Raw genomic sequence first — 25,600 nt, 5'->3', positions numbered from 1 at the left:
TTTCTAAGTTTGTCCTCAAGAAATAGGGATTATTTTTCTTTTTTAGCTAATGAAATATACTTGACTGTACTAAGGGAAAGATTGCCTGTTTCCAGAAAAAGTCTGTATCTTTCACAAGAAGCTTTCTATTCAAATTAGTGTGACTTTTCAGCCAGTGAGTCATTTGCAAAGTATTGATTTTCTATCTGATTAATGGGGAATTTCATATCTGCTCTGTTTCCCAGGATTCATTTCTGCTTTAACTGGGAAAGATTTTATGTATAGGGTGAATAGGTTTTGAACTGAAGTATATTCTTGTCAGACTTACACCGAGTCTTTCAACAGGCATCTGCTTTGAAAGTGAACTTCTGTCAGAGACTTGCTGGAATCTCTTTTCTGTTGTAAGATACAGCAAAGATTTTCTGATGAGAGAATTAAGAAGGTGGCTAGGATAGAGCAGCACATGGAAAGCTAAGAAACATGGTCTGCCTCCTAGAATCAAGGAATATCTGAATCTCATGGGGCAGAAAAATCTTAAAGTTTATACTTCTATTAAGGAGCTAAAGCAAAGAAATAGAAGATCAGTAATAGCCTTGTAGAGTTTAGATGCACAGGGGTTTTGTAAAAGTTTTACCTGGAAGGGCTTTAAATACTTGAAATACTTTTAAGTACTCCTGCCTGCTTTGCTCCAGGTCTAGAAATCAAAGGCAAATCAAAACAAGTTAGCACTCATACAGAAACATTTATACAGACTGTAGTCTAAGCATCTACTAAAACCTTTGTGTCTGGTGTGTAGGAACCAGCATGTGTATATTTCAATGCCCCTTTGCAAAATAGCTTGCCTGCAGAGTAGTCATACATTTGTTACCCCTGCTTTCAGCTGGTGTTGCATCAATTATTTTTTCCAATGGCCGCGATTTACTAATTGGAGATCTTCATGGCAGAAGTTTTCGTACTTTGGTGCAGTCACAGAATCGTGGGGTTGCAGTTGGAGTGGACTTTCACTTTTACCTGCACAGAATCTTTTGGACTGATACAGTGCAAGATAAGGTAGGTAGACATTTCAAGAAGAATATGTTGTTCTGTATGTGGAAGTAGAAAACTGCAAGAGGCAGAATGTGTTGATAGGCCTTCCTTTTTGAGAGCAGAAACTGGCCGTATTTTTGTTTTCTAAAAAAAAGCTCCTTGAAATGTTTTATGTTAATGACTGCATTTTTCAAGCTATACTATTACATGTGACATATTAAACAAAGAATCCTATTATATGGGAATGTCTTGAGCAACTTTTAATTTTGCTCGAGATGGAGTCCAAAAAACTAATTAAGAGAAATAGTAGACATTCTTTCAAAAGTGAACAATTTTTTCTTGGTAATTTTTTGAAACATGATAGTTTAAAATGTAAAAGCTGTGTTCCTTCCAAGATGATAAAGATCAGATGTCTTCATATACTTCAAATGGCACTGTAATTAACTTGGATAACAAATATTGACAGTATTTTGTGTAATGAGCCAATATTCTGTTACCTTTATTTTTTTTTTTTAAAGTAAATATTTTAGCTTCAAGATGCAGTAAACCAGAGTAATTTTAAAAAGCAGTCTGGAGACCCTTGTGAAAGTTGGACTTTACCTTGTTCTTTATTCTGTTAGCATAACTTAGCATTTTACCTGGACTGGTTTTGTTTCACAAAAACTCCACAATCTTCATCTCTACGTTGATTGTCGTGTAGAGCAGAGGAGAGTCCATGGCCTGCCTTCTGTTGACACTACTGCTGCATCAATATGGTGTCACTGTCCTTATTCTGAACCTACACATAAACTGTTGTTTCTACTACAGTGCCATGTTGCTTCTGTTGGGAAGCATACTGCATGGCTACCAAGTAGGATGGGATCTGTGTGCACAATTTTTGACTTGTTCACAATTCTGGCATTCTTATTTTCACTGCTGTGGGTTCCCATTACTACAATTGCATTGACAATGGTTGAAGCAATTCAGGGTCAAATCTGAACTTTGATGAGACCAAAGATTTATGCTGTCTCTGTAAAATGTATAAACAGATGATAATAAGGTTTTTTTCATTGCAAATCCCAGATGTCCAGAACTACCTTTTTATCTGCTCCAATATAGTTAAATCCTAATTAACTAATCTAATTAAGTCCCAGCTCAAATACCCAGATTAAAACAGTGACATTATGAATGTTCTTATGTAGTGCATATTTCCACCTGATGTCTTAAAATAAAAATTAGAGGATGTGTTTTAGTTGTCCCTTTTGTTTTTAAGATTAAGATATAAACTAAACTAGAGAATTGTAGGTTGTGTTCTGTGTCATCATTATCTCATTTAGTGTACTGTCTGATAACCTAATGCCCATAAGCTCTTCCATCAGCAAGGTTTCCAAAGAACAGAATAGACAGTTAGATGATTTGCTTGATTATTGTTACCTGGACATGAAGAATATTTAAAATGATACAACTATTTCATCTGTTAATTTTCTTGCTTTTATTTCCTTGTGGTAATCTGTATTTTCATTTAAACACATTTGAAACCTCATGTTGTTGCTCCAAAAGGGATGATTCCTAGCTTTTTGTATTACCCATTTTTATGATCACAACTGTACCTATGGAATTGCCGTGCTTATGCTGTTTGCCTCAGGTACCTCTGAGCTTGCTTGTAAGATAACAAAACTATTTCTTCTTAAGCATGATGCTGTTTAAAATTAGCCTTAAATAGAGAAGACCAGAGTCAATGCTGAGCTTTCTCCTTTCTGTCAGGATGGAGAGGATTCCCTTTCTTCACTCAGCAATTTTCCCTTAGTGTGGTTGGTGCAGTAAGAGCTCCCCCTCTTGTTTCTAGTCACTGATGAGAGCTTTGCTAAAGCATGTTCATTTGTTTTCAATTAATGATAATTTCTAGATTCCAGAAAAGCAGATACACTTTCCCCATCTGTTTCAGTGCATGGTTTTGCACAAGGCTGTTTTAGTGTGTTACCATGTCCATTTTGCAGAAACAGTAGTTGAAGGCAAGCCTCCTGTGTTTTTTGCATTGTTTTCCAAAGTTTTGCAGAAAACCCTAAGTTAAGCAATAGCTTAGTGGGTGACGTGGTTTTATCTAGTGGCCGATTGTGGATCTGTGCTCAGTGTGATAACAGAGGACAAGTGCCGTGTGTGTTGTGATTAACAAAACATCATGTGGGCACTGACAATATTTGTATTGTTTTCAGGTTTTTTCTATTAATATTGATGGCTCTGATTTCCAAGAAGTTTTAAATGTTTCAGTTGACACACCTGAAAATCTAGCAGTGGATTGGGTTACCAATAAACTATATGTGGTCGAGACCAGTGTGAACAGAATAGATATGGTTAATTTGGATGGAACAAACCGTGTGACACTTATTGCTGAAAATCTTGGAAATCCTAGAGGAATAGCACTGGATCCAACAGTTGGGTAAGTTATATATGTCAGGTAATGGTCAAAGCTGTCAGAAATTCCTTTATTCCCATGCAAAAGGAGAAGAACTAAGAGATACCCGGGTTTCTAAAATTCATTTTAGATATGTTTTAAATGTTTGCAATCTGTTGTAATCTATTTTACACCTTAAATTGTTATAGGAGGGCTGACACTGCTTTTATTCCCAGTGTGTGGAATCTGTTTTATGGCTGGAGTTGTATGTTCATGAGCAGCTCTAAAAACAAAGGAACAGTGGAATTGGCCTGCAGAAGAGTTGAAGTTGTACTGAAGGACATCTGTTTTGATACTGCTATTTGAAATAAAGTGGTGGAGTGTAGCCAGGGAAGCTAGTGCCTCCCAGCCCAACAGGCTTTAAAAATGTATGCGAGCCATGAAAAATTGGATCCTCAGAGAATGGGAAGAGGAATTCCATGCAACTTGTAGTGATGGATGCTGCTTTCATGATGCATCTATTTGTCACTGATTTATTTCTGGCAGTACACTTAAGTCTATTTTTAACTAGGGAAACTCAGTATTTCTGAGGTCTTTTGGGTGAAAGCATGTTTCTTTCTAGATTAATTCTATAGAAGAAAATGCAGACTGCTTCTTGGGCAGGAGGTGTAAAGTGTGTTCTCATAATATGCCAGCTGAGAATCATCTCTGTCCCGAAAGGGTGCTTCCCTTTCACAAATTCCATGTAAAATGTAGGCTGTTTTTGTTTTTTTTTTTTTAAATCTCAAGGAAACTTATTTTTTTCTTTATAGTTATTTATTTTTCTCAGACTGGGATAGTCTGTCTGGTGATCCTAAAGTGGAAAGGGCCTTCATGGATGGCACAAACCGTCAGGATTTGATAAAAACAAAATTAGGCTGGCCTGCTGGAATAACTCTGGATATTGTGATGAAGAGACTTTACTGGGTTGACAGCCGGTTTGATTACATTGAGACTGTAACTTATGATGGACTTCAAAGGTAGGAGAAATACTATTCCTTGGAGGTTACAGACACTGATTGTTTTGTATGTAATTCAAAATAAGATTTGTCTAACAAAGTGAGATACACGAAGGATGAAAATTATGATATAATGAATGTGATGCACTTTGATAACTGTGGTGTCATGCTATTTCTAGACAGTCCTTAATTCCTCCATCATTCTTTGTCCTTTTTCAACCTCAGATACCTATTGCACTTCTTCCATAATTTACTTTTTTATAGCCCACTACTACAGCATAGTTTTCTAGCATTTCTTTATATTATTTTTGATGTATATATATAGTCTTCCATCGTAATTTCTTTGCATCTTTTTTTTTTTGTGAATGAACTTATTTGAAATATTCCCCTCCAAAGCACCACTTTGTGTAATGTGTATTAAGTGCTTTTCTTGCATTTTATAAATCTTTGCTGTCAGAAATTAAGTCATCACTCACCCTGTTGTGATGCTGGGGAAACTATATCACAGCATGCAAAAAAGGGGTCTTTGAGGTTTTATGGGACTTTGTTGTATAAAACAGTGTTGAGAAGCCTGCTTATCTCTGCATCTGTGATTAGTGTCTGTTACTCAAGCACAAGAAAAAATTGTCCCCTTTAGCATACCTCCTGCAGATTGCCTTGAAAAACAGTCCTCTGCTCATTTGACAGGTTTATTGCTCAATGTAGTTTTTTACTTAAAAATTATAAAAATAATGCTGTTATCTTTGCTCCTTTATCAGGGTTTAGGAAGACAAGAATATGTTTAGTAAAATCTCTGGTTTTTGGAGATAAAAACTTACCAGTTACAGCAACACCAAAAATCTTGTAGATGTTGTGCAAGTGAGCAAGAGGCAGAAGCATAGTCTGCAAAGAATGTTAAATTACAGCTTACTGTCTACTTGTGTTGCATCTTGCATCCCTAAAGCATGAATCTAAACTGCCTGGGAAACTCTTATAGTAGCGCTGTAGAATTAATCTGATTTTCTAGACCTTCATAGAATCATAGAGTGATTTGGGTTGGAAGGGATCTAAAAGACCTTCTAGTTCCAAAGTTCCAAGCCTCTGCAATGGGCAGTGATACCTTCTACAGTCCAGGCTGCTCAAAGCCCCATCCAGTCTTCCTTCACAACTACATTAAAATGGTATTGTAGTGTTATATATTGTGTGAGGACTTGAATGTCACTTTTCATCTCCTACTATCTCCTACTTTATCTCCTACTCTTTTACTCCTACTACTTGCATAGAATAGATACCGATTTTCAGCATTCATTTTTTGTTTTGGTTTTGCATGGGTGAGTAGTTTAACCCAAAGTGGTGGTGGTTCATTTTTTGTTTTGTTTTCTTTGGTTTGGTTTGGTTTTTTATTTTAACTGCATGCATAGGACTTTGTTTTTTACATTCAAGGTTTTCTGGCTATTTTGATTTCCTATAGGTGTCTTTGATTTCCCCTTTCTCTAATTTTCTCTCAGTAATTATAAATTTTTTACTACCTTTTGAGATGTTGTCTTTACTCACTGTGTTTTCTTGGAAATTGCTAACACTGTTGGTTGCTCTGTTTTCACTGCTGTGTCTTTTAAATTTATGTACCCTGTATGTTTAGCTTAATCTCTTCAGCTCATTTGGTCTTTTTTATTTGTACTTTTGCAGCTTCTATGTAGAAGCCAGTGAACGAATTAATAATCTTGGATCCTTTTCCCCTAGTAATAAAGTTATTTTCTGGATAATATTTTGTAAATAATTTTAAAACCATCTTTGTGACAGGAGAACAATAGCTCATGGAGGCTCACTGATTCCTCACCCATATGGAATCACTTTATTTGAACACAGTGTTTATTTCACTGATTGGACCAAAATGGCAGTGGTGAAAGCTAACAAGTTTTCAGAATCTAACCCTCAAGTCATCTACCAGTCTTCACTGAGACCTTATGGAGTGACAGTTTACCATGCTGCCAGGCAGCCATATGGTAAGAGAGCAAGGAGATTATTAAGGGAGGTATAGAAACTGTATTACCGAAAAAGTTGGTAAAAATTATGAGAGGTGATTATTTTGCTGTAAAGAGCTATTAATTATGATAAATAGATTTGTATTGTAAAAATAGACTGGGTTTCATTAGGCTCCTGCAGCTAATAAACTGTCAAATGCAACATTTAAGAGTGGGGAGGCTTATTAAATGTATGGATATGTGGTTATGAGCAGTATTGGTGTTTGTGACATTTTTTCTTCAACACAAAATGTTGTTCGAAAAGGCTAGCAGTCTGAAATAATTCTGTGAGATATAATTCTGAAGTAGAACTATATGCAGAAAATTATAGCCTCAATGCTGTGTGCCAAGTATCTCTGTACAGAATGGCATGCTTGAACACCCGTTAGCTCTGATGTGATTTTGGTGCATTTTAGGGTAGAACTGATGGTGTATGATTTCCATGTGATGTAATTCCCACAGAGGTCACATGATTTATTGTGGATGTTTAAAAAATCCTGAAAAATCAAGATAATGATGCCATTAGGTTAATAGACAAAGTTATAATCCAATCTGTATTATTTTCCAGTGAGAAATCCTTGTGGAAGTAACAATGGGGGCTGTGAACAGATCTGTGTTCTCAGTCACAAAACAGATAACGATGGACTGGGTTATCGCTGTAGATGTATACTGGGCTTTGATCTACACGTAGATGGAAGACATTGTGTTGGTAAGAAAATGCCTTATGATCGCTGGATATAGCACTAGTCCATATAGCTCTAGAGTTATTTTTAGAACACCTTTCCTCTTTCCAATAGCTTTGTGGGGTTAGTATGCCAAAGACTATGTGTTTTTTCATCCCAACTCCCATTGGCAGCTTTAAATGTAATAATTTTTGCTCAAGTTAATTTCAAGAAACAACAACTTAAACTCACCACCTTTTATGAACACTTCAAGAAAATTTGATACGGAATATATGTAGACAGCTGTATGATTAAGATCTTAATCGTGAAATTTAATATGGATACTTGCTAATATGCAGATGTTGTATTATTTTGAACACATAAACCCTGCTTTCTTGCGCAGTAGCACGTAGACTAGGTTGGTTTTCTCCTGTTGAACACATAAGACAAGAACAAAAGATTGAATTCCGGAGCTGTGGGCTTCCAACAGCAATCTGCTGCTTCTTGTTTGAGTGCGTAATTGTCACGTATGGGAGGCTTGGCATATGTATCTATTGGCAAATTAAGCCAGACATGTTGTCTATAGTTTTACTATGTGACCATGTATTTACCTGGCTAGCTGCAGTATGGTTTTGTTATTTGGTAGCTCCATAAAGCCTGTGAGTTTGTTTGTGTTTTTTTAATAGATGATTTTAAGGGGATCACAGAAAATAGTTTCTGCTTTTATAGGACCAGAGTAATAATGCAAGAGGAATATCTGACCACGTCACCTAATATTCTGGGTTGGGTTTTGGTTTTCTTCTTCAGTTTTTAGGTCTGCGTATGTTAAAATGTCTATTTTCTCAGTCTCCTTTTTTTTTCTGTTTCCAGGTTGTTAGTATTGCCAAAGGAAAATAAAACTTTACAGTTAATTAATGCCCACTTTGTCTCACTTTGCGAATAAGTAACGACTGAGTCTGAGCTCTCCTTTTGCAGCTGTACAGCAGTTCCTGCTGTTTTCATCCCAGCTGGCAGTGCGGGGGATCCCGTTCAATCTCTCCACCCAGGAAGATGTGATCATACCTGTAACAGGGAGCCCTTCATACTTTGTTGGAATTGACTTCTCTGCTCAGGATGACACCATCTTTTTCTCAGACACAAGTAAAGACATGATCTATAGACAGAAAACTGATGGTTCAGGTGAGAATCATTCTTAGGAATTGTAGAATAATTGTGGTAAGAAAAGTAGAATATGTATTTCTAAAAAGAAGTACAAAAAGTCACATTGTGAGATATGCAGATAAATCTGTGTCACCCCAGTAATCTGGAAACCGTCAAAAATGTTTGTTCAACTCATATTAAGCTCACTGAAGTATCCTGTTCTTTGACAAACTTGCTCAATGTGTTTGGGAATTAACTACCTGTAGCATTTCTCACAAATAGTATTTGTCATCACCAGTCTGTTTATGTACACAGTGGTATGAAACTGAAATTCCTTTCTAATTTCCCTGCCTGAATAGCAGGATGGTTGTTATGATATTGGAAAAAGAATATTATGGTTGTGAGATTTTTGAAAGTCCTATTTGTGGTAGTGTGAAAAATGTTTATCTCCAATTTATAATAATGATTAAATATATATTAAGACAGCATATAGTCTTCTGAGCTTACTTGCTGCCTTGGGTCAGAGTAATGGTAAACTGCAGCTGACTATTCCTATGCAAAGAGTAGGTAAGGTCTGGCTGTTGGGCAAGATGTCTTTACCACATTGAGCTTACTGACCTTCATTCATAAAACTCCTCTCAGTGTAAACTTATTAACAGATTTTTCTCTCATCTTTAGCTAGTCTTAATCTCTCCTCTATCGGGGTTGTGCTCCTGAACATACACATACTTTGTCTGGAGCAAAGGGCATCCCTCCTTTCCGTATTGGTCTTTATATATGATAGCACAGAGGCAGCATTTTTACCGAGTAAAACCACTAGGTTTATGAACAGAATACTGCATTCATGCTATTTCCCTTGTTCCTAAACATTTACAATTGTTATGTGTATTATGAATTCTAGGAAGAGAAATCCTGACGGCTAATAGAGTGGAAAGTGTTGAAGATTTGGCCTTTGACTGGATCTCAAAGAATCTATACTGGACAGACCCTCGATACAGGAGCATTAGTGTGATGAGGCTGGCAGATAAATCTAGGAGAGCTATTGTTCAGAATTTAAATAATCCTCGATCAATAGTGGTTCATCCAGTTATTGGGTAAGTTTAGCTTTGATTCTTCCTTGAAACTATATGAAAAAATTGGTGGGGTTAGTTTTACATCTCATTCTGGATTTCTGTTTGGGTTTGTGTTCTTTTCCATCTCTTCAGTTCTCTTGTCTTTGTTTTATTCTTGCCTGGGATTCAGCACCCAGAGGAAAGGGCAAAGTGATACACATTCCACGTGAAAGCAGCACTCAAAAGAATTCTCTTTAAAAGCACTGTTTGTTTTTTTTTTTTTTTACTCCTGATAAACAGGCAAAGTAACTTTGTTTCTTTGTATCACTTGGACCAGAAAGCTGTTTCTCATAGTTGAAAGACAGTTTTCTAAGTTATTTTTAATATGCTTTAAGGTCCCAGAATGCTAACCTTGGTTCCTTTTTATTTTCTATCTGTATTTCTTTATTGGAAACATATTAGATATTACTGTCTGTGTTTGATACAGATGTTACAGTATGTGATTCTGTGTACATAAAAGGAAGCCCTGCTTTTCTTTGTTGCAAATGCCTAACCTCAAATTCAACACTGTGTTATTTGGCCATGGCATGCCAGCATTTCTTTCATAGCATAATTCAGCTTCCTGCTGCCATACTACTGAATTTCTTAATTCTTGGATATTGAATTTTCATGTTTGGTAACCAAATAGATTATTTTTGAAGTAATCTCATGAGAATAATGTTGAATTTGTATCCTTTTTTATTTCCTACTTGGTAAAGTTATTTATCATGAGCTTCAACTCTGTAGGCATAAGTCAAAAGGATCAGGAGAAAGTTCTTTGTAATATTCATGCTTACTTGTAAGTATTACCTGGAAGATGCATTTTGTTTCTTGATTCTTACTTCTTACTTAAATGAAATCCCTGACAGTTTTAACAAAGTTACAGGTATTTTATGTCTAAAGGGACAAACCACTTCGAAAGATTTTGAAAGCTGTTGTAAGAAGGATAAACGCTACTTGTCAGTACTGCTACCAGTTGAGGATAGGGTCAACATAAAGTTGTGTTTTTTTAATATATGTACAGCTTTGTGGTGCAAAGAAGAATGTTAATACTGTTTGAATGCTTGCTCTGTTTAATTACATTGTATCACTGGGTTTTTGTCTTATGACATGTACTTTCAGGTATATATTCTGGACAGACTGGTTCCGTCCTGCAAAAATCATGAGGGCCTGGAGTGATGGTTCCCATGCATTGCCAATTGTGAATACAACACTAGGCTGGCCTAATGGCCTAGCCATTGACTGGAGGTAAGGACAACACAGACAGCAAGCTTTTGTGCAGATGTGTTTCTTCCTCAAAAACTGTTAGAGCTTAAAAAGAAAGGAATTCTGTCAGATTGTGTGCATTGGTGTTTTCATATTGAAGACCTTATTTTTTGATTTCTTTAAAAAACAGTGAAAGGTAAGATCTTCTCAGGATCCCTCCCCACACGACCCAATAGTTTTTTGTCAGGTTTAAGATTATTGTTTGAAAAAATGCTAGTGCTTCCTAATGGACATAATGTCATTTGAAGAGATATGACATTTTTGTTGTTTCTAGTTCTTTAAGACTGTATTGGGTGGATGCCTTTTTTGATAAAATTGAGCACAGCACCTTTGATGGGTTGGACAGACGGACTCTTGAACATATTACTCAGATGACTCACCCATTTGGCCTTACTATTTTTGGAGGTAAGTCTGGCAGTAGAAAATATTATCTATAATTATCACAGGTTGTTTTGTTTTTTTTTAAATATGATGATCTGTGAGTATGTGAGATAAAATATGGCCTTTGTAATAATACTTTTCCTATAAGAAGCACTGTTGCAAGTTTCTATAAAATTATCTATTTAGTACTTTTTCATTTTTAGAATGTTTTTATGTATATTTGTGTTTGAATACTTTGAGGCAGATCAGATAACACAGTGCAATAATGCAGATTTTGCTGTGCTCCCAAGGTGGGCTACTCATGCGGGAGAGATGAGGTAAATCACCTCCCTAGGGTTGATCAGCAATTTCAGGATTCTGTTAATTGCATGTAGCGTCTTATCACTGGATTTATGTTGTGTGTGAAGAAGGATGTCAGCATTTGACCCCCTTTGATTTTGGGTTAAAATATCTTCAAAAAGATTATAAAATTTTCTGTAAAGTTGTCTTACTGAGTGACTTTTAAAACTGCCTTGGAATTTGAAATGCCAATTAAGTCTGTTATATCTCAACTTAAGTGAAATCTGAGAGCACATTTTTTTCCCGAGTTATGTCTGCCTATGACTGGAGGACTCACTTTAACTACATTTAGTGATAAAAGTCCTTGTATTTTTTGAGAAACAGTTATCAAAAAAATGGAAATTTACATGAGAAGTCTTTCAGTTTTTGCTCATCATGCTTCATCTTTTATGTCATATTGCTCTGTAATTGTTATATGTTAAATGTCTTTCAAAACAGGTTATGCCTACTTTACTGATTGGAGACTTGGTGGAATAGTTCGAGTGAGGAAGTCTGATGGAGGGGAAATGACTATTATTAGGAGGGGCATAAGTAACATTATGCATGTTAAAGCATACGATGCTCATTCCCAAATAGGTGAGCTCTTTAGTTGCACAGATAGATTAAGAAACAAAATATCAGTACAGCAGGTTTCCACTTTCAATTTTAGGAACGGCTTTACTGAATCATAACTGCTGGCATTCAGCACAGACACTTGCAATTACACATATATTTCACTGTTACGTGACTGTGTGCAGTTTTCCTCCACCACTTCTGTTACTGTATTTAATAGCCTTGTAAAATGAAATTATGATTCCTTGTCTCTTGTGTAATTGTATCACTGATTACAACTTTGTATTTATTTTTTTTTCTGGTAGAAGTTTTAGTTAAACTGAACTATTTACTTTGAGGAGTTGGGTAAAAATTTATTGATCAAACTACTCTTCTTAAAGGAATCACTGTGCATAAATTACTATTTATTTCTTATTTTCACTTCTGATTTCTGTGCCCTTCTATGACCTAAATCAAGGATTTGGTATTGTAGTTAATTTAGTAGAACACCCAGTACACTTATCAAACATATGATCAAACTATGTGCTAAGGCTCACCATCAGTTTGCTGTCCAATGATTTGATCAGGTCTCTCAGTCTTGCTCTGCCAAAAGTGCGTAGCGTACTTGTTTCCAGACAGTTGCTGAAAGTTGGCAGAAAATTGGATGAAAGTTAGTAGTATGTTCTTGGCTTCCATAAACATTTGTGTTAATGAAGAGTATGTTAAATGTGGGACTTATTATTATGACTTACTACTACTGTTTCTGTCAGTCAACTTGACCCTGTTTTACAGTGTACACAAAACTAGGTTTGCTGCAGCATCTTTTTGTTAAACACTTTCGCAGTTGCTATGCACTTTTAATACTTCCCAAGCTGCTATCAGTAGTGTATACATTGATCTTCTTTATCACTTTTGAAGGCTCAAACTACTGTAATAGAGGAACAAATCCCAATGGAGACTGCAGCCACTTCTGCTTTCCAGTACCAAATTTTCAAAGAGTTTGTGGTTGTCCTTATGGCATGAAGCTGGCTTCAAATCAGCTGACGTGTGTTGAAGACCCATCCAATGAGCCACCCACTTTGCAATGTGGCTCCTACTCATTTTCCTGTGGAAATGGAAGATGTGTGCCTCGATACTATCAGTGTGATGGTGTTGATGATTGCCATGATAACAGTGATGAACAAAACTGTGGTTCTTTAAGTAAGTAATCCCTGTAATATACAGTTAGTGTTTGTGGTCTGCAGTTCAGAAAGCTTGGGTTGGTTTGATTTCGTTGGAATAAACCCTAGTTTTTTAGGGTTGTATGTATGGATAAACCCTGAAATCTACCTGGGAGATTAGTTACTTTGGAAATTATATGGATAACTGTTGAGAATGTGGGATTCAACACTGGCCACCTGAAGAATGCTCAAAAGTACTCATATCTCACTAGTTCTCAAAATTCCATTTACAGAGTAACAAAAACTTATCTTCTGAAGAAGAAAGTTGTCTTTATTCTCATTATCTTGTAAATTTTGAAAGATACTGGGATATCACTTGTCTTATTTTGATGCATGGGGAGGGACAAACCATCTTAATAAAGATGAAAAGATTTTAAAAATAGCACCATAAGAAAAATAACAAAGCCATATGCACTGTTTAACCTTCTTCTGAGTTTAGTGCAGCATCTTTCATTTCATTTAACAACTGAGTAAAAATTTCATTATGTTCATTATGTTTGGGCAGTTCTGATCTACTTGCTACATCTAGATTTTTACAGTGAAGTAGATTAAAGGCACATTGGTTCATTTCCCAATTTTACTGTTAAGTGTCTCACACAAAATAGTTTGTTGATCAAGTAAAGTGGGATAATTAGAGTTGATAAGATATCGTAAAGCAAATTCTTGGCTTTTAAGACATATTTGGTGCTTCTTTATTCAAAGTTAGTACTTTCTTTTAAATCACAAACATGAGAATAGATCCCATTGATAAAATGTGCTCCTTAATGTGTAGGACTAACTAATATGACCAAGATACAAAGCATTTCTTATTTGTGTTCTATTTTAGAATAACTAGGATGTGGGTTTATTTTGAGGAAACAAAAATATAAAGTAAATGGCTACTTGAAGAAGATACTTTTCTATTTTTTACTTCTATTATTTCTGTTTTTCTATTTTTATTGATTCTTTCAGTGTAAAAAAGCTTGTATTCTGTTCAGTTCTGCAGCATGTTGGCGTGACAAACATTTTTGTTTCAAGCAATGTACATTTTAGAATTTGATTACTATTTTAGACATTCTGTAAGTATATAAAATGTACTGAATACTCTGGCAGGGAGGGCAAGTTTTAGAGATATTTATCATCATGTTCTCCTGTTTTGTTTTTTATTTAGACAATACTTGTGCTTCATCAGCTTTTACCTGTGCCAGTGGGCAGTGTATTCCAGGCCGATGGCGCTGTGATAAACATAATGACTGTTTTGATGGCAGTGATGAATTGCATTGTCCTACACAAGGACCCACTTCATGTCCTGTAACCCTGTTCACCTGTGATAATAGAAGATGTGTTCCTAGGATCTGGCTATGTGATACTGATAATGACTGTGGTGATGGGTCAGATGAAAAAAATTGCAGTGAGTATCACAGCTGTCTGTTGTTTTTCTAAAACACTCAGTATGTCTACATAGATATATCTATTGGTGGAAGGATGATAAATGAAATTAGGAAGAAAGAACTAATATTTTGCAGTCTGGAAGATGTGAAAAACTCAGCTAATTTGAGCTATCAGAGCCAAGTAGAATGCAGGAAAATAATTAAAAAAAAAAATAAAAAGGGCCTAATGTCATAATTATAATCATAATCATGGTGCTGCATAATGCATACTTCATGAGTGATCTCATTTATGCCTGATGGTGTAATCAGCTAATCTAGTCTGGAAGTTTTTACCAGAAGTAAGACAGTAGTATTTCCATGTACTTCCTTTAGTGCTTTTACCACTGAGTGGAAACTTCTGATTATTTTCCATTAGTCCAAGCCTACATATGCGTAAATAATTACTTGATACTAATGTATTAGTGCTTGTAATTTATATGATTACTAGTTGTTGCATTACATCTTGCAATTTAGTGGTGATGTCTTTCTACTGTCTCAGTATTATGTCGATTTCAGAACAGAGAAAAAGAAACACATCTGCATTTATTGTCATTCTTAATAGCTTTCACAGGTACTTGTGAACCTAGGCAATTTCAGTGTCCAGACCATCGCTGTATTGACCCATACTATGTCTGTGATGGAGACAAAGACTGTGTAGATGGTGCTGATGAACATGACTGCAGTAAGTGTAACTTTGTTGAATGCCTCTTTATTGTTTCCTCGCTATTGCCCCCTGAGGGGTCTTTGGTGGCTTCATATTATCAGCTTCAAGGTAGCAGAATGCATAATAAACCTATCCATAAATTAATCTTGTTTATGATACTTGGTTTAGCGTTTTAGTAAGCCCTTTGATCTGTAGGTTAGTTGCAGGGGGCTGAAATCTGTTTCCTCTGTTTTCTGTAGATTCCAAGGTCACTGCATTTTCTGTATCCCAGGGAAATCGTGGTATCCAGTGGAACTGGCCACATGTAGAAAGACTGGGTGCAGTCTAGCTCTGTGAATTCAATAACAATATTTTTTCTTTTGTAGTATATAACTGCAGTGCCACGGAGTTCAAATGTCTCAGTGGAGACCAGTGTGTCAGCACTTACTACAGGTGTGATGGTGTTTTTGACTGTAATGATCACTCAGATGAAACTGACTGCCGTAAGTACATTGATGCTAAAGGCTTCAGTTATTATGTGATGCTTCTGAAAATTTCCTTTATCTGCACTACTGTTCTTAAAACCTCAAAATTCTTTTTAGGGAAACTTGTCTGGAAATACTATTTTCTGAGCAGAAATTTCAAGCACAGTAGGATCCAGCTCAGGAGTAGATTTTTCTGGCAAAGAGTGGAGCTTGCATTCCTTTTGGCTTAATGTTTTGTCTGACTTGGCACCTCAGCCCCAGGGTTTAAAAGTAAAATTAGTAAGTCTATTCATCTAGAAAATTGAAAACCTTTTATCTGTGAGAGTCAGATTGCAACTTTTCCTAGAGTAATTTTTTACATTTAAATTTGTTAAAATGTTGCAATGCAGTGTGGTTAAATCTGTTTTCAGCATGTAATTTCTTTTTGCTGTGGACATGTGCATAGATATCTGCATATGTAGATATGAAAATTGCTTGCTCAGAATAGAATAGTTGAGTTGCCTTGTTCACCATATTACAAAGTAGGAGTTAAACTAATTGGATTCTGAATTGTTGTGTAAATTGACTGACTTTGATTCTATGGCCTGATCTAAAAGCAACACAGTTCTTAATTGTATTGTAACTATTTATGCAGGAAATTTACTGAACATAGTGGTTTTGCTTCCCTGTCTAAAATTGAAATGGCTTCTGAACTGTTGAATGTTACTGTTTTAGCTACAAGACCACCAGGGATGTGCCACCAGAATGAATTCCAGTGTCAGTCAGATGGCAATTGTGTTCCTGCTAACTGGGAGTGTGATGGGCATCTTGACTGTGCAGATGGCTCAGATGAACATCACAGATGTCTTCCCAGAACCTGTCCACCATCTCTTTTCCGCTGTGATAATGGCAACTGTGTCTATCGAGCATGGATTTGTGATGGTGATAATGACTGCAGGGATATGAGCGATGAGAGAGATTGTCCTACTCAACCCTTCCGGTGCCCCAGCTGGCAGTGGCAATGTCCAGGTCACAGTATCTGCGTAAATCTGAGCAAAGTATGTGATAATTCTGCTGATTGCCCTAATGGAGCTGATGAATCTCCATTGTGCAGTAAGTTACTGTTCAAGTATCTTCTATAGCCTACTATGTGCTACAGCTTCAGAAATAAATGGATTTCAGTCTGCTGTATTTAGTGCAGCAACATTTCTGGCAGAAATTGTAAGCATACTGAAATTAGAGCACAAATTACTTAATGTAACTTGCTTGCAGTGAGACTGTGATAATGACATTTATTAGCTGTGTCCAATCTTGTTCTCTGAATTCAAATGTGACTTCCACTGACTTCAATATAGGTTTTTATATAGCAATATGGGAATCAACTTTGTGTCCCTGAACATGTTCACTGAAGTGTGGTATGCTTTAAGTCCAGGTGAAATGTGATTCAGTCCTTAATATTTTCTTTTAAATTTCTAACTTCAAAAATCATGAAAAAAATCTAAAAGCTCATGTGCAGCTAGAATTTGTGTTTATGTTGATTATGAGTTGATTTGAGCATAACCTTTTTCTTTCTTTCCTTCTTTCCTCCTTCTTTTTAATCAATTCACGTTCTCAGATGAACCCCAGCCAGGTATGATTATCAATGATTTTAAATTATTGTTTAATACAATTTTAGGTTTGGATTGGCACACTAATTTTTCGTGTATTTCTAGCTAGTTTTGAAAAATTTGTTATAAATGCTAAGCCTTCTGGTTAGCATCCATTTAATGGGATTCAGTAGCACATACTGTGTTGTTAGCTGCCTTTATGTGCATTGTGTGTGTTGGATTTTGCATAAGTCTCATATTGCATAACTGATGATTGTGCAGTTATGTTTTAGCAGCAGTCTTAGGCTAGTAATGCAATTACAAAGTATTAAATTTAGCATAAGAAGCTTTTATTAACTATTTGCTAATTTCCTTCCCCAATGCCATTTCAGATCAGGAGAGCTGCTCTGACAATAACGCTGGCTGCACTCATGAGTGTATTCAAGGACCCTTTGGAGCTCAGTGTACCTGTCCTTTCGGATACCAGCTGGCAAATGACTCCAAGACCTGTGAAGATATTAATGAATGTGACCCTCCAGGCTTTTGTAGTCAGCACTGTTACAATGAGAGGGGGTCTTTTAGGTGTTACTGTGATGAAGGATACATTTTAGAAACCAATGGGAAGGCTTGTAAAGCAGCAGGTGAGGAACATTGATGTCAACCTAAAAAAATCACAACAGTGTCTGGAAAATATCCAGCTTTGTCATTTTCATATTGTTCTTTTAAGACCTGGTGCCAACAGCCACTTCAAGTTGTTCAAGACGGATGACCCAGAGTATTAAAAGTGTCATCTGAGAGTTTTATTGGAAACTATTGTTTCCTTGAAATTAATGCATTTAAAGTAAAATTTAACCCTGTATTTATTTTTTTTTTAAACCCTGGAGTTGTTCAAAATAATACTCTGCAAAATAGCAATGCCAGGCACGTGTAAGCCATAGGTTAAAATTTTCTCTTTACAAAGTTCAGTGTTTAAATCCCAGCCTTTCACAAAACTTACTTTGTGCCTATGCCATACTTGCTCACTTCTGAAGAGTAGACAACACTGCTACAGCCTACGTGTCTGTTGTTCTGTATCTCTTGCATAGTACACTGACAGTACAGAGGAGCTATATACTCAGTGGAATTTGTCACCACAGGTTTTCTGGTTTAGGGATATACTCAGGTTGTGGAAGACTCTTGCAATTTACCTGCAAATATGTTTGGCCTTTACTAATAGGGAGATTCTCATAGTTTGCTGTCTTCATGTTGCTATTCTTCAGTTGTTTTTCAGCAGTTTACCAGTGTAAACAGCTGCACAGTAATCTATCCACAGCAAGCAGCTGGCTTTCCTGTAATCTGTTTACTCTCTTTCCTGGTCCCCATGCAGTCAAAAGGTAGGAAAAAAGAGCTGGCTGGCTAAAAGGGAGCAAGAACCAGGCTGAGTAGAGTAACTGGTAGTATAAAGAACTTAAAGGGGATTGAGTCAGGACCGGGAGCTGAGAGTGGCTTATGGAGGAATGAGTGTTGAATGTCCTTACGGCATCCAACTAGCAAACTGGTTGGACAGTGGGGAAGAGGACCTGAAGTCCAGATATGAGACTCAAAAGGGAGTCTGGTAGAAAGAGTAAAGGATGGAGAAACGGTGGAGAAGAGCCAAGGTAGATGCAGGATGGACAGACTGGATATGATAAAATATTGTTAAATATTGTTTTCGAGGTTGTGAATGCTCTGTCCTGGCCGTGTTCAAGGCCAGGTTGGACGGAGCCTTGGGTGAGATGGTTTAGTGTGAGGTGTCCCTGCCCATGGCAGGGGGGTTGGAACTAGATGATCTTAAGGTCCTTTCCAACCCTAACTATTCTATGATCTTTGCCTAAGAATTGATTTGAATTTGTCCTTTCAATATGTGTATCTAGATACAATAGCTTTGATGGTATAAAGCCATATCAAATTTCTCAGTGTTTCTTTTTCTCACAGAATTACTGTTGAATTAATTTATTTAATTTTGTTCTTTCTTTGACAGAGTCTGGAAATCTTCTTTTGCTGGTGGCAAGTCGTAACCAAATTGTCGTGGACAACATCACATCTCAGTCACACAGTATTTATTCTCTGGTTCGGGATGGGAGGAATATTGTGGCTATTGATTTTGATTCAGTCACAGATCGTATCTTTTGGTCTGATACAACAGAGGATAAAATTTGGAGTGCTTATCAAAATGGGACTGACAGAAAAATAGTAAGTTTTGCCATTATTCTTGTCTCTCTATTGCAGAGGGAAAATGAAGAAACTACCTCCAGTTAAGGAAGGGAAATCCCAGCATAGTTAAAAGAGAGATAACGTAGACAAAGTGAAACAACTTCATAGCTACTAAGTCAACATTTCATATAGCTTTTTGAAAAATTAAACTGAATGCTTTCAAGAAGCCCTTTTTTAACATCAGGCTATAGCTTGATTTTCCTATTAGTAGGTGCTAACTTCTTCAATAGAGCCACTGAAGTTAGTAGGAGTTTTTGGGTGTTTGTCAGCACTTTGGATGTGTACATTGTGCCTCATTCTGCATAAGAGATCTAAAAGCGTTGGAGATGTCGTTCCCCATTTTCCATATCTATCGAAATGCAACAGGTAAAAAATTAGTATCAACCATTTTTTTCTCTGTCTCTCTCTCCTTTTCTGTTTTTAATATTTTGTTATTAAACAGGTGTTTGACAGTGGTGTCACCGTGACTGAAAGTATAGCAGTAGATTGGGTAGGTCGCAATCTTTACTGGACAGACTTTGTCCTGGAAACAATTGAAGTCTCTAAAATGGATGGGAGCCACAGGATGGTGCTGATCAGTGAAAATGTAACAAACCCAAGGGGACTAGTGTTAGATCCCAGAACTGAGTAAGATTCTTTTTTTTTTATGTTTTGTTTTGAAAAGATGCATAATTTATGATGTGACAATATTCAGATTTGAGACATGCCCAATTTTTTTTATAATTGCAAATGACAAGTGCAAGAGAAAACTTAAGAAGATTTTTTAAAATAGTGTTTGCAGAGTTGATTTACTTTTAAAAGTCATAGGGTGATTTTGCAATCTCTTGCTCTGTTGACTGTAACAAGATGTTATTTTTCCTGTAAAACAGATTTTTCTACATTTGCTTCCTAGTACTATTAATTCAAAATTCTGACATATCATTATGAGTTGATGGTATACCACACACTTATATGTAGCATAATGTGGTATGCCTACCTGGCAAAGAAACATGTTCCTTCATAGCCCCAAATCTAAAATAATTGTCTGTACTATATTAATGTTATCACAAAATCACTTTCCCATTTCAGGCAGCAAATGGCATAGAGTAAATCAAATATTATGATTTGAGCTGTTCATGTACAAACTTCTACTGTTTTTTGAGCTCTTCAGTGCCTTGAAGTCCACTTACTGCCAGCCATGTGGGGCTCTTCAGTTATATCACTGTTAACATTATCAATGCATGCCTGTAAAAATACAAACCCATATCGAATGATTATTTAGGAACTGGAGAATCAGATTATAATCAACTTTGAAAACCCATGATAGCAGTAGCTTCTATATGCTTCTATTACTGAGAAATGAAAACAGCAATAGAAGTATTAAAAGACTTTACAACAGAAATTACGGTAATATCTTCAGTCAGCATACTGCTGAAATGAATAATTTCATTATCACTGTATAGGACTTTTCTTAAAAGGTTGTTTCTATTTTTTTTGCTAATGAGTCTTTGTGTGATGTTTCTTGATAGGCTGCTAGTTTCTTTTTCAGATTGGTAACCACAGGTTACTTTTTTCAGTGCTCACGTAATGTTCTGGACTGACTGGGGCCAAAACCCTCGAATTGAAAAAGCCAGCATGGATGGCAAAATGCGAACAGTGATTATTAACAATAAAATCTACTGGCCCAATGGACTCTCCATTGATTACCCAAATAAGCTTCTTTATTTTGCTGATGCTTATCTTGATTATATTGATTTTTGTGATTACAATGGAAACAACAGACGACAGGTGGTTGCAAGTGATCTGGTAAGACATTAATAAGAAACCATTGTTTTCCCATGTCCTTCCAGGTAGTCCTTAACCTATTTCCAGTCATTGCACTGTCAGAGCCTTGAATGTATTTTTCTGCAGAAGACTTGGGTGAAGCAGATATGAAGTATTTTAGCTACTTGCTGCAGCTGTACATATCCTGTTCACAGCCTCTCAGATCTTTGACAGAACCTGGAGTTGAGTGTAGACTTGGTGCTTTAGAGTATTCTGTTTTTCTGTCTGCATGCATGAAGTCTAAAGATGACATCTGACACTGCTATAGGCAAATACAGCACAAAAAACCTGGAAGAACTTTCCCTGATCACCTTCTGTGAGTTACGGTTGCTGCTGTTCTTGGCAGCAGTGAAAGGTTTTATGCTGCCAGGACTTGCTGTGTGCAGGGCTCTTCATAAAGACCACCCCTCTTAAAGGCTGTCTCGCAGTGAGCTGCTTGTAGCGCTTTCCCTGTACCAGGACAACAGTTCAGATGTTCAGTTGATACACATAAGCTGGTATAAATAACCACATGCATATTCTCAAAAACTGAACCTTGGAGATTTTATTTTTAGCTAGAGAGCCAATTGTTGTGAAATGGGAGCCAGTGCAACCTTCTTCACTTGTGCTTTTCTGAAATTTAAATAAGCCACCTTCTTCGACCTTCTGGTAGATTATAGGGCAGTTTATCAGAGATACAAGGTCTTGAGAGGTCCATAACTCTCATTAGAGATTTCCTCTTGTGCTTGTGGAAACCTAGAATCGGGCCTTTATCTGTTGTTTCCTTGTGCTCTGCCCTACAGTTAGGCTGCTTTGTTAATTCCTGATGCTGTACATCTCACAGGGTTTATTTAGCATTTTCATTTTAAAGAAAAAGTATATTTCCCAGATAATTAATGCCTTGTTTTCAGGCAGTAGATGGTATTCCATGTTCTTTTGCTGAAAAATATCTTTTGAGACACACTGATGTTTTTTCTTATTTTTTAAAATTATGCTTAGCTCTGTTGTTACTTCACTGCAAGCTTTACATATAAATATCTCTATAACTAAATTGTTAAACTCCCTTGCCTTTTAGATATTGCAGCATCCACATGCTTTAACTATCTTTGAAGATTTCGTGTACTGGAGTGACCGCTATACTAATAGAGTAATTCGGGCCAATAAATGGCATGGAGGAAACCAGACAGTTATGATTTATAACATTCATCAGCCTTTGGGGCTTGTGGCAGTCCATCCGGTAAAGCAACCTAATGGTAAGTTCAGCAAAACAACTTTAGTAATGACAAAAATAAGCCATGCAGCAGTGTCATGCATAAGCTCTTCTGGAATCAGTCTTGTCAGGAAATGGGCTGGATTAAACCAAGCAAATCATTCATACTATTGACTTGCAACAGAAGGTCATTTCAGCCTGTACAGTCTCACGTTTAGGGAGAGTAACCTAGGTAGCATGTAGTTCTAATGACTAGCCCAAAAGAATAGTAGGGAAGTAGTAGGTACCATTTGCTTGTGCGTTGTTTTAAATGTTATTATAAGAAAATCAGAGCATTTTTTGGAAAACATTCTAATTGTCAAGATTTGTCTCTAATACCACACTCAGTTCCTCAAATGTTAATGAAATTATTCTTTTAAACAAGACTACTGTCATTAACCTTCCATGAAAGCACTTTTGTCTTCTTTTGCTTAATGAAATAATAATAATAAATAAACTGCTTCATTGCATTCAGGATTTCTGATAAATCCTGAATTCAGGTGATCCTTTGCAGATGAAAGACATTAAAAAACAATTTTTTTTTTTTTTCTGTTTGTTAGATAGAGTTATCTTCTAAATTGGAATTTTTTATCATTTCATGGTGTGACTTGTAGGGGGGGAAATATTTTGACATGAATATTGTGTTTCATTTTCTGCTCTATTTCTTGTGTATGGAGTGTTTCTGATTATAAATGTAATGATGACTGACTTTTTTTCTTTAAAACTTTCATACTGGGGAGGCTGAGCAGTTGCGTCTGAGTAAGGTGTTAGTAATTTTAGGGCTATGACTGTTTTGGAACCAAACCTTCCTTAACCATATTCAGAGCTAAAGCCCCTTAGCATTCTACTACAAATTGTTCAGTAACCAGAGGGTACCATTAATTTATACATCATAGTTCTGGTTTAAGAGGTTTTATTTTACAACCCAAGGTATAAAAAAATTTCTACCACAGGTGGAGAAAATTGGTTATTTTAATTCATTATATTAAATTAGTACATTTTATGATTTTTCACTTAGAATTGTTCAGTTCTACTTTATGTGGCCATACAAAGAAGGAGAAAAGAAAGCACTTGCAAATTAACAGAACATGCTGATTATTTGCAGATTGAAATTTCAGATGCCATATTAAAACTGTTACTCACTCTCCTTTTTTTGTAAATCATTAGCTCTTACACCAGCTAGAGTTTAGATTTATTATATTGCTGAGATGAATAATTTTCTTACAGTTTGAGTTTATGCCATTGTTTTATTGTCATCTTGTTAATTTGATTTCATTCCTTGATAGTTTTTATATTAAAAACAATTGTGTATTTCCTGGAATTTCCAAGATTCTTAGAATGAGCCCTGCTGCAATTGTTAAGGACATACTCAAGAGCTGATTTTTATTTTCCTATGATGATGGATCATCCTGAAAAATCCTCTTTAGCAGCAATTTTGTGGAAGTGATCTAAATAGTTGTATATTTAGTGTATAGTAATAATAGCAGTCAGTAGTGACCACCTTCATAGTGATCCAAGAAATTCTGCATTGAACTCCCATTACCTTTGAACAGGTGACTATTTTATGGTTTTAGTTTTCTCAAAGAAGCTTCAGTAAATAAATCCCTCATTTAGAAGGGTTTTAATGATCAAAGACTGAAAATCCTGGTGTAGTTAAGTTTGAAAAGGAGTTTGAAAGGTTTTCTGTGATGCATAAAAAATGAAAAAGAAAGAAAAGACCGCTGTGATAATGGTACTGGCTTCACATGAAAAAATTATATCCTGTTACGAGTGCATTGTATTACTTGTGGTTCTTGGAAATAAATTAGTTTTTCAATTTTAAGGAAATAGCTGGTTTTAGTGCTGGGTTAGTATTATCAGTAGCAATGAGATTGAATATTCCTTCTAGTTGCTCATATTGTTACAATTGCTAATACTATCTTTTTTTCTTTTCAGGTATCAATTCTTGTGCAGCGTCCCCCTGTAGCCACCTCTGCTTGCTTTCTTCATCTGGACCACTATTTTTTTCCTGTGCTTGTCCTTCAGGATGGATGCTTTCTCCTGATAACAGGAATTGCATGAGAGGTAGGGCAGTAATAGCGAGAGATGAAAAAAAAGACCTGACACTATCAAATCCATCCCTCTGTCATGCAAAAAGGGATACTTCAAATCTGTGGGATGTTGCTCATGAAATCAGTCTGGTGCCTTTCCAGGCAGTAGGACGGATGGAATGTACTTGGCCTAAAGGTTTGAAGCCAGGTTCTCAAAAGAAATCAGTCAGAGATTCAGATGTTCTTTTAGTACGTCAAAGTGCTTTAAAGAAACTATAGTTTAAAATTTCTGAACACATTGAATATTTTGATGTTGGAATATGTCTAGAAGGAGTTTAGTCTCGGTTAAAAACATACTCTGGCAGAATGTTGTTCTCATGATAAATATTTAGCCTAGAAATCTGTTTTTAAGAGTTGCAATTCTAAGAATGTTGGGATACAGAGCAAGAAAGGACTTTCTTGGTCACTCAAGTCTGTTTCCTTTTTGTCCTTGACTACCATATCATGTTGTCTTTCACTAGGTGAGCTGCATTCTAAGATTATTTTGGTTTCTTGCCCCTAAAACTCACTGAACTTCATGGTTCTGATACTTGGAAACCTGCTTTTCTGTTCAAATATAGTCTTTCCCCAGTTTGTGCCCATTTCTTATGCCATTTTTGTCCTTCAGGATAAATAGTGTCAGTAGCTCTCCTTCAGCCCTGGTACATGTTCTGTTGTGATAAAAATTAGTATGTCAATTGCAGGAGGTCCAGAAACACAGCCTAGAATTGCAGATGCTACAGGTGGTGCAGCTGTAACTGAAATAAAACTTTGCAAATAAAACTTTATATCAAAAAGTACTGCTGAACCTTCTTTGAACAGTCCACAGATGGCAATGTTTTGTAAAAATCATTTAGCTAACTGATTAAAAGTCACAAAAATTCTAAGTATTGGTAAGCAGTTTGTGAAAATTGACCTGATTTGTTTTGTCAGATAAAGCATTGATCATTAATTTTTCATCAGTGGTACAGATATGAAGTATGTTTTGGTGCCTCCCTGATAATGAAGCTTCAAATCACTGAAATTTAAGTTGAAAGTGTCTTTGGGATGAGCTAACACAACAAATCTCTGTCAGTCAAAAGATCCTTTCTTTTTAAACTACTCAAATTTTATAAGCCATGTGATGCTGTTTTCCTGTTTGATACTTAGCAGTGTGTTCTTT

At 36.2% G+C, this 25,600-nt stretch overlaps 1 protein-coding gene across 2 annotated transcripts in view; it reads left to right on the top strand.

Moving 5' to 3' along the window:
* LRP2 (LDL receptor related protein 2) overlaps positions 1-25,600 on the top strand; it is a 123,410-nt gene that overhangs the window by 35,756 nt on the left and 62,054 nt on the right. For both annotated transcript variants that reach the window (XM_057423635.1, XM_057423634.1), the window contains exons 11-31: positions 860-1,029; positions 3,198-3,421; positions 4,189-4,395; positions 6,154-6,356; positions 6,943-7,083; positions 8,012-8,215; positions 9,078-9,270; positions 10,390-10,515; positions 10,808-10,938; positions 11,692-11,829; positions 12,703-12,984; positions 14,155-14,394; positions 14,976-15,095; positions 15,443-15,559; positions 16,256-16,633; positions 17,499-17,747; positions 19,106-19,317; positions 19,781-19,965; positions 20,895-21,123; positions 22,196-22,373; positions 24,305-24,433. In XM_057423635.1, the coding sequence (XP_057279618.1) occupies positions 860-1,029; positions 3,198-3,421; positions 4,189-4,395; positions 6,154-6,356; positions 6,943-7,083; positions 8,012-8,215; positions 9,078-9,270; positions 10,390-10,515; positions 10,808-10,938; positions 11,692-11,829; positions 12,703-12,984; positions 14,155-14,394; positions 14,976-15,095; positions 15,443-15,559; positions 16,256-16,633; positions 17,499-17,747; positions 19,106-19,317; positions 19,781-19,965; positions 20,895-21,123; positions 22,196-22,373; positions 24,305-24,433 (4,056 nt within the window). The remainder of the gene's footprint in view (positions 1-859; positions 1,030-3,197; positions 3,422-4,188; positions 4,396-6,153; positions 6,357-6,942; positions 7,084-8,011; positions 8,216-9,077; positions 9,271-10,389; positions 10,516-10,807; positions 10,939-11,691; positions 11,830-12,702; positions 12,985-14,154; positions 14,395-14,975; positions 15,096-15,442; positions 15,560-16,255; positions 16,634-17,498; positions 17,748-19,105; positions 19,318-19,780; positions 19,966-20,894; positions 21,124-22,195; positions 22,374-24,304; positions 24,434-25,600) is intronic.

This window comes from Pezoporus wallicus, unplaced genomic scaffold (assembly GCF_028554395.1).
Source record: "Pezoporus wallicus isolate ANWC-B61680 ecotype Strahan unplaced genomic scaffold, APGP_CSIRO_Pwel_v1 contig_1181, whole genome shotgun sequence".
Lineage (NCBI taxonomy): Eukaryota > Metazoa > Chordata > Aves > Psittaciformes > Psittacidae > Pezoporus > Pezoporus wallicus.
The sequence above is the reverse complement of the archived record's forward strand: the minus strand, read 5'-3'. Positions and strand labels throughout refer to the sequence as shown.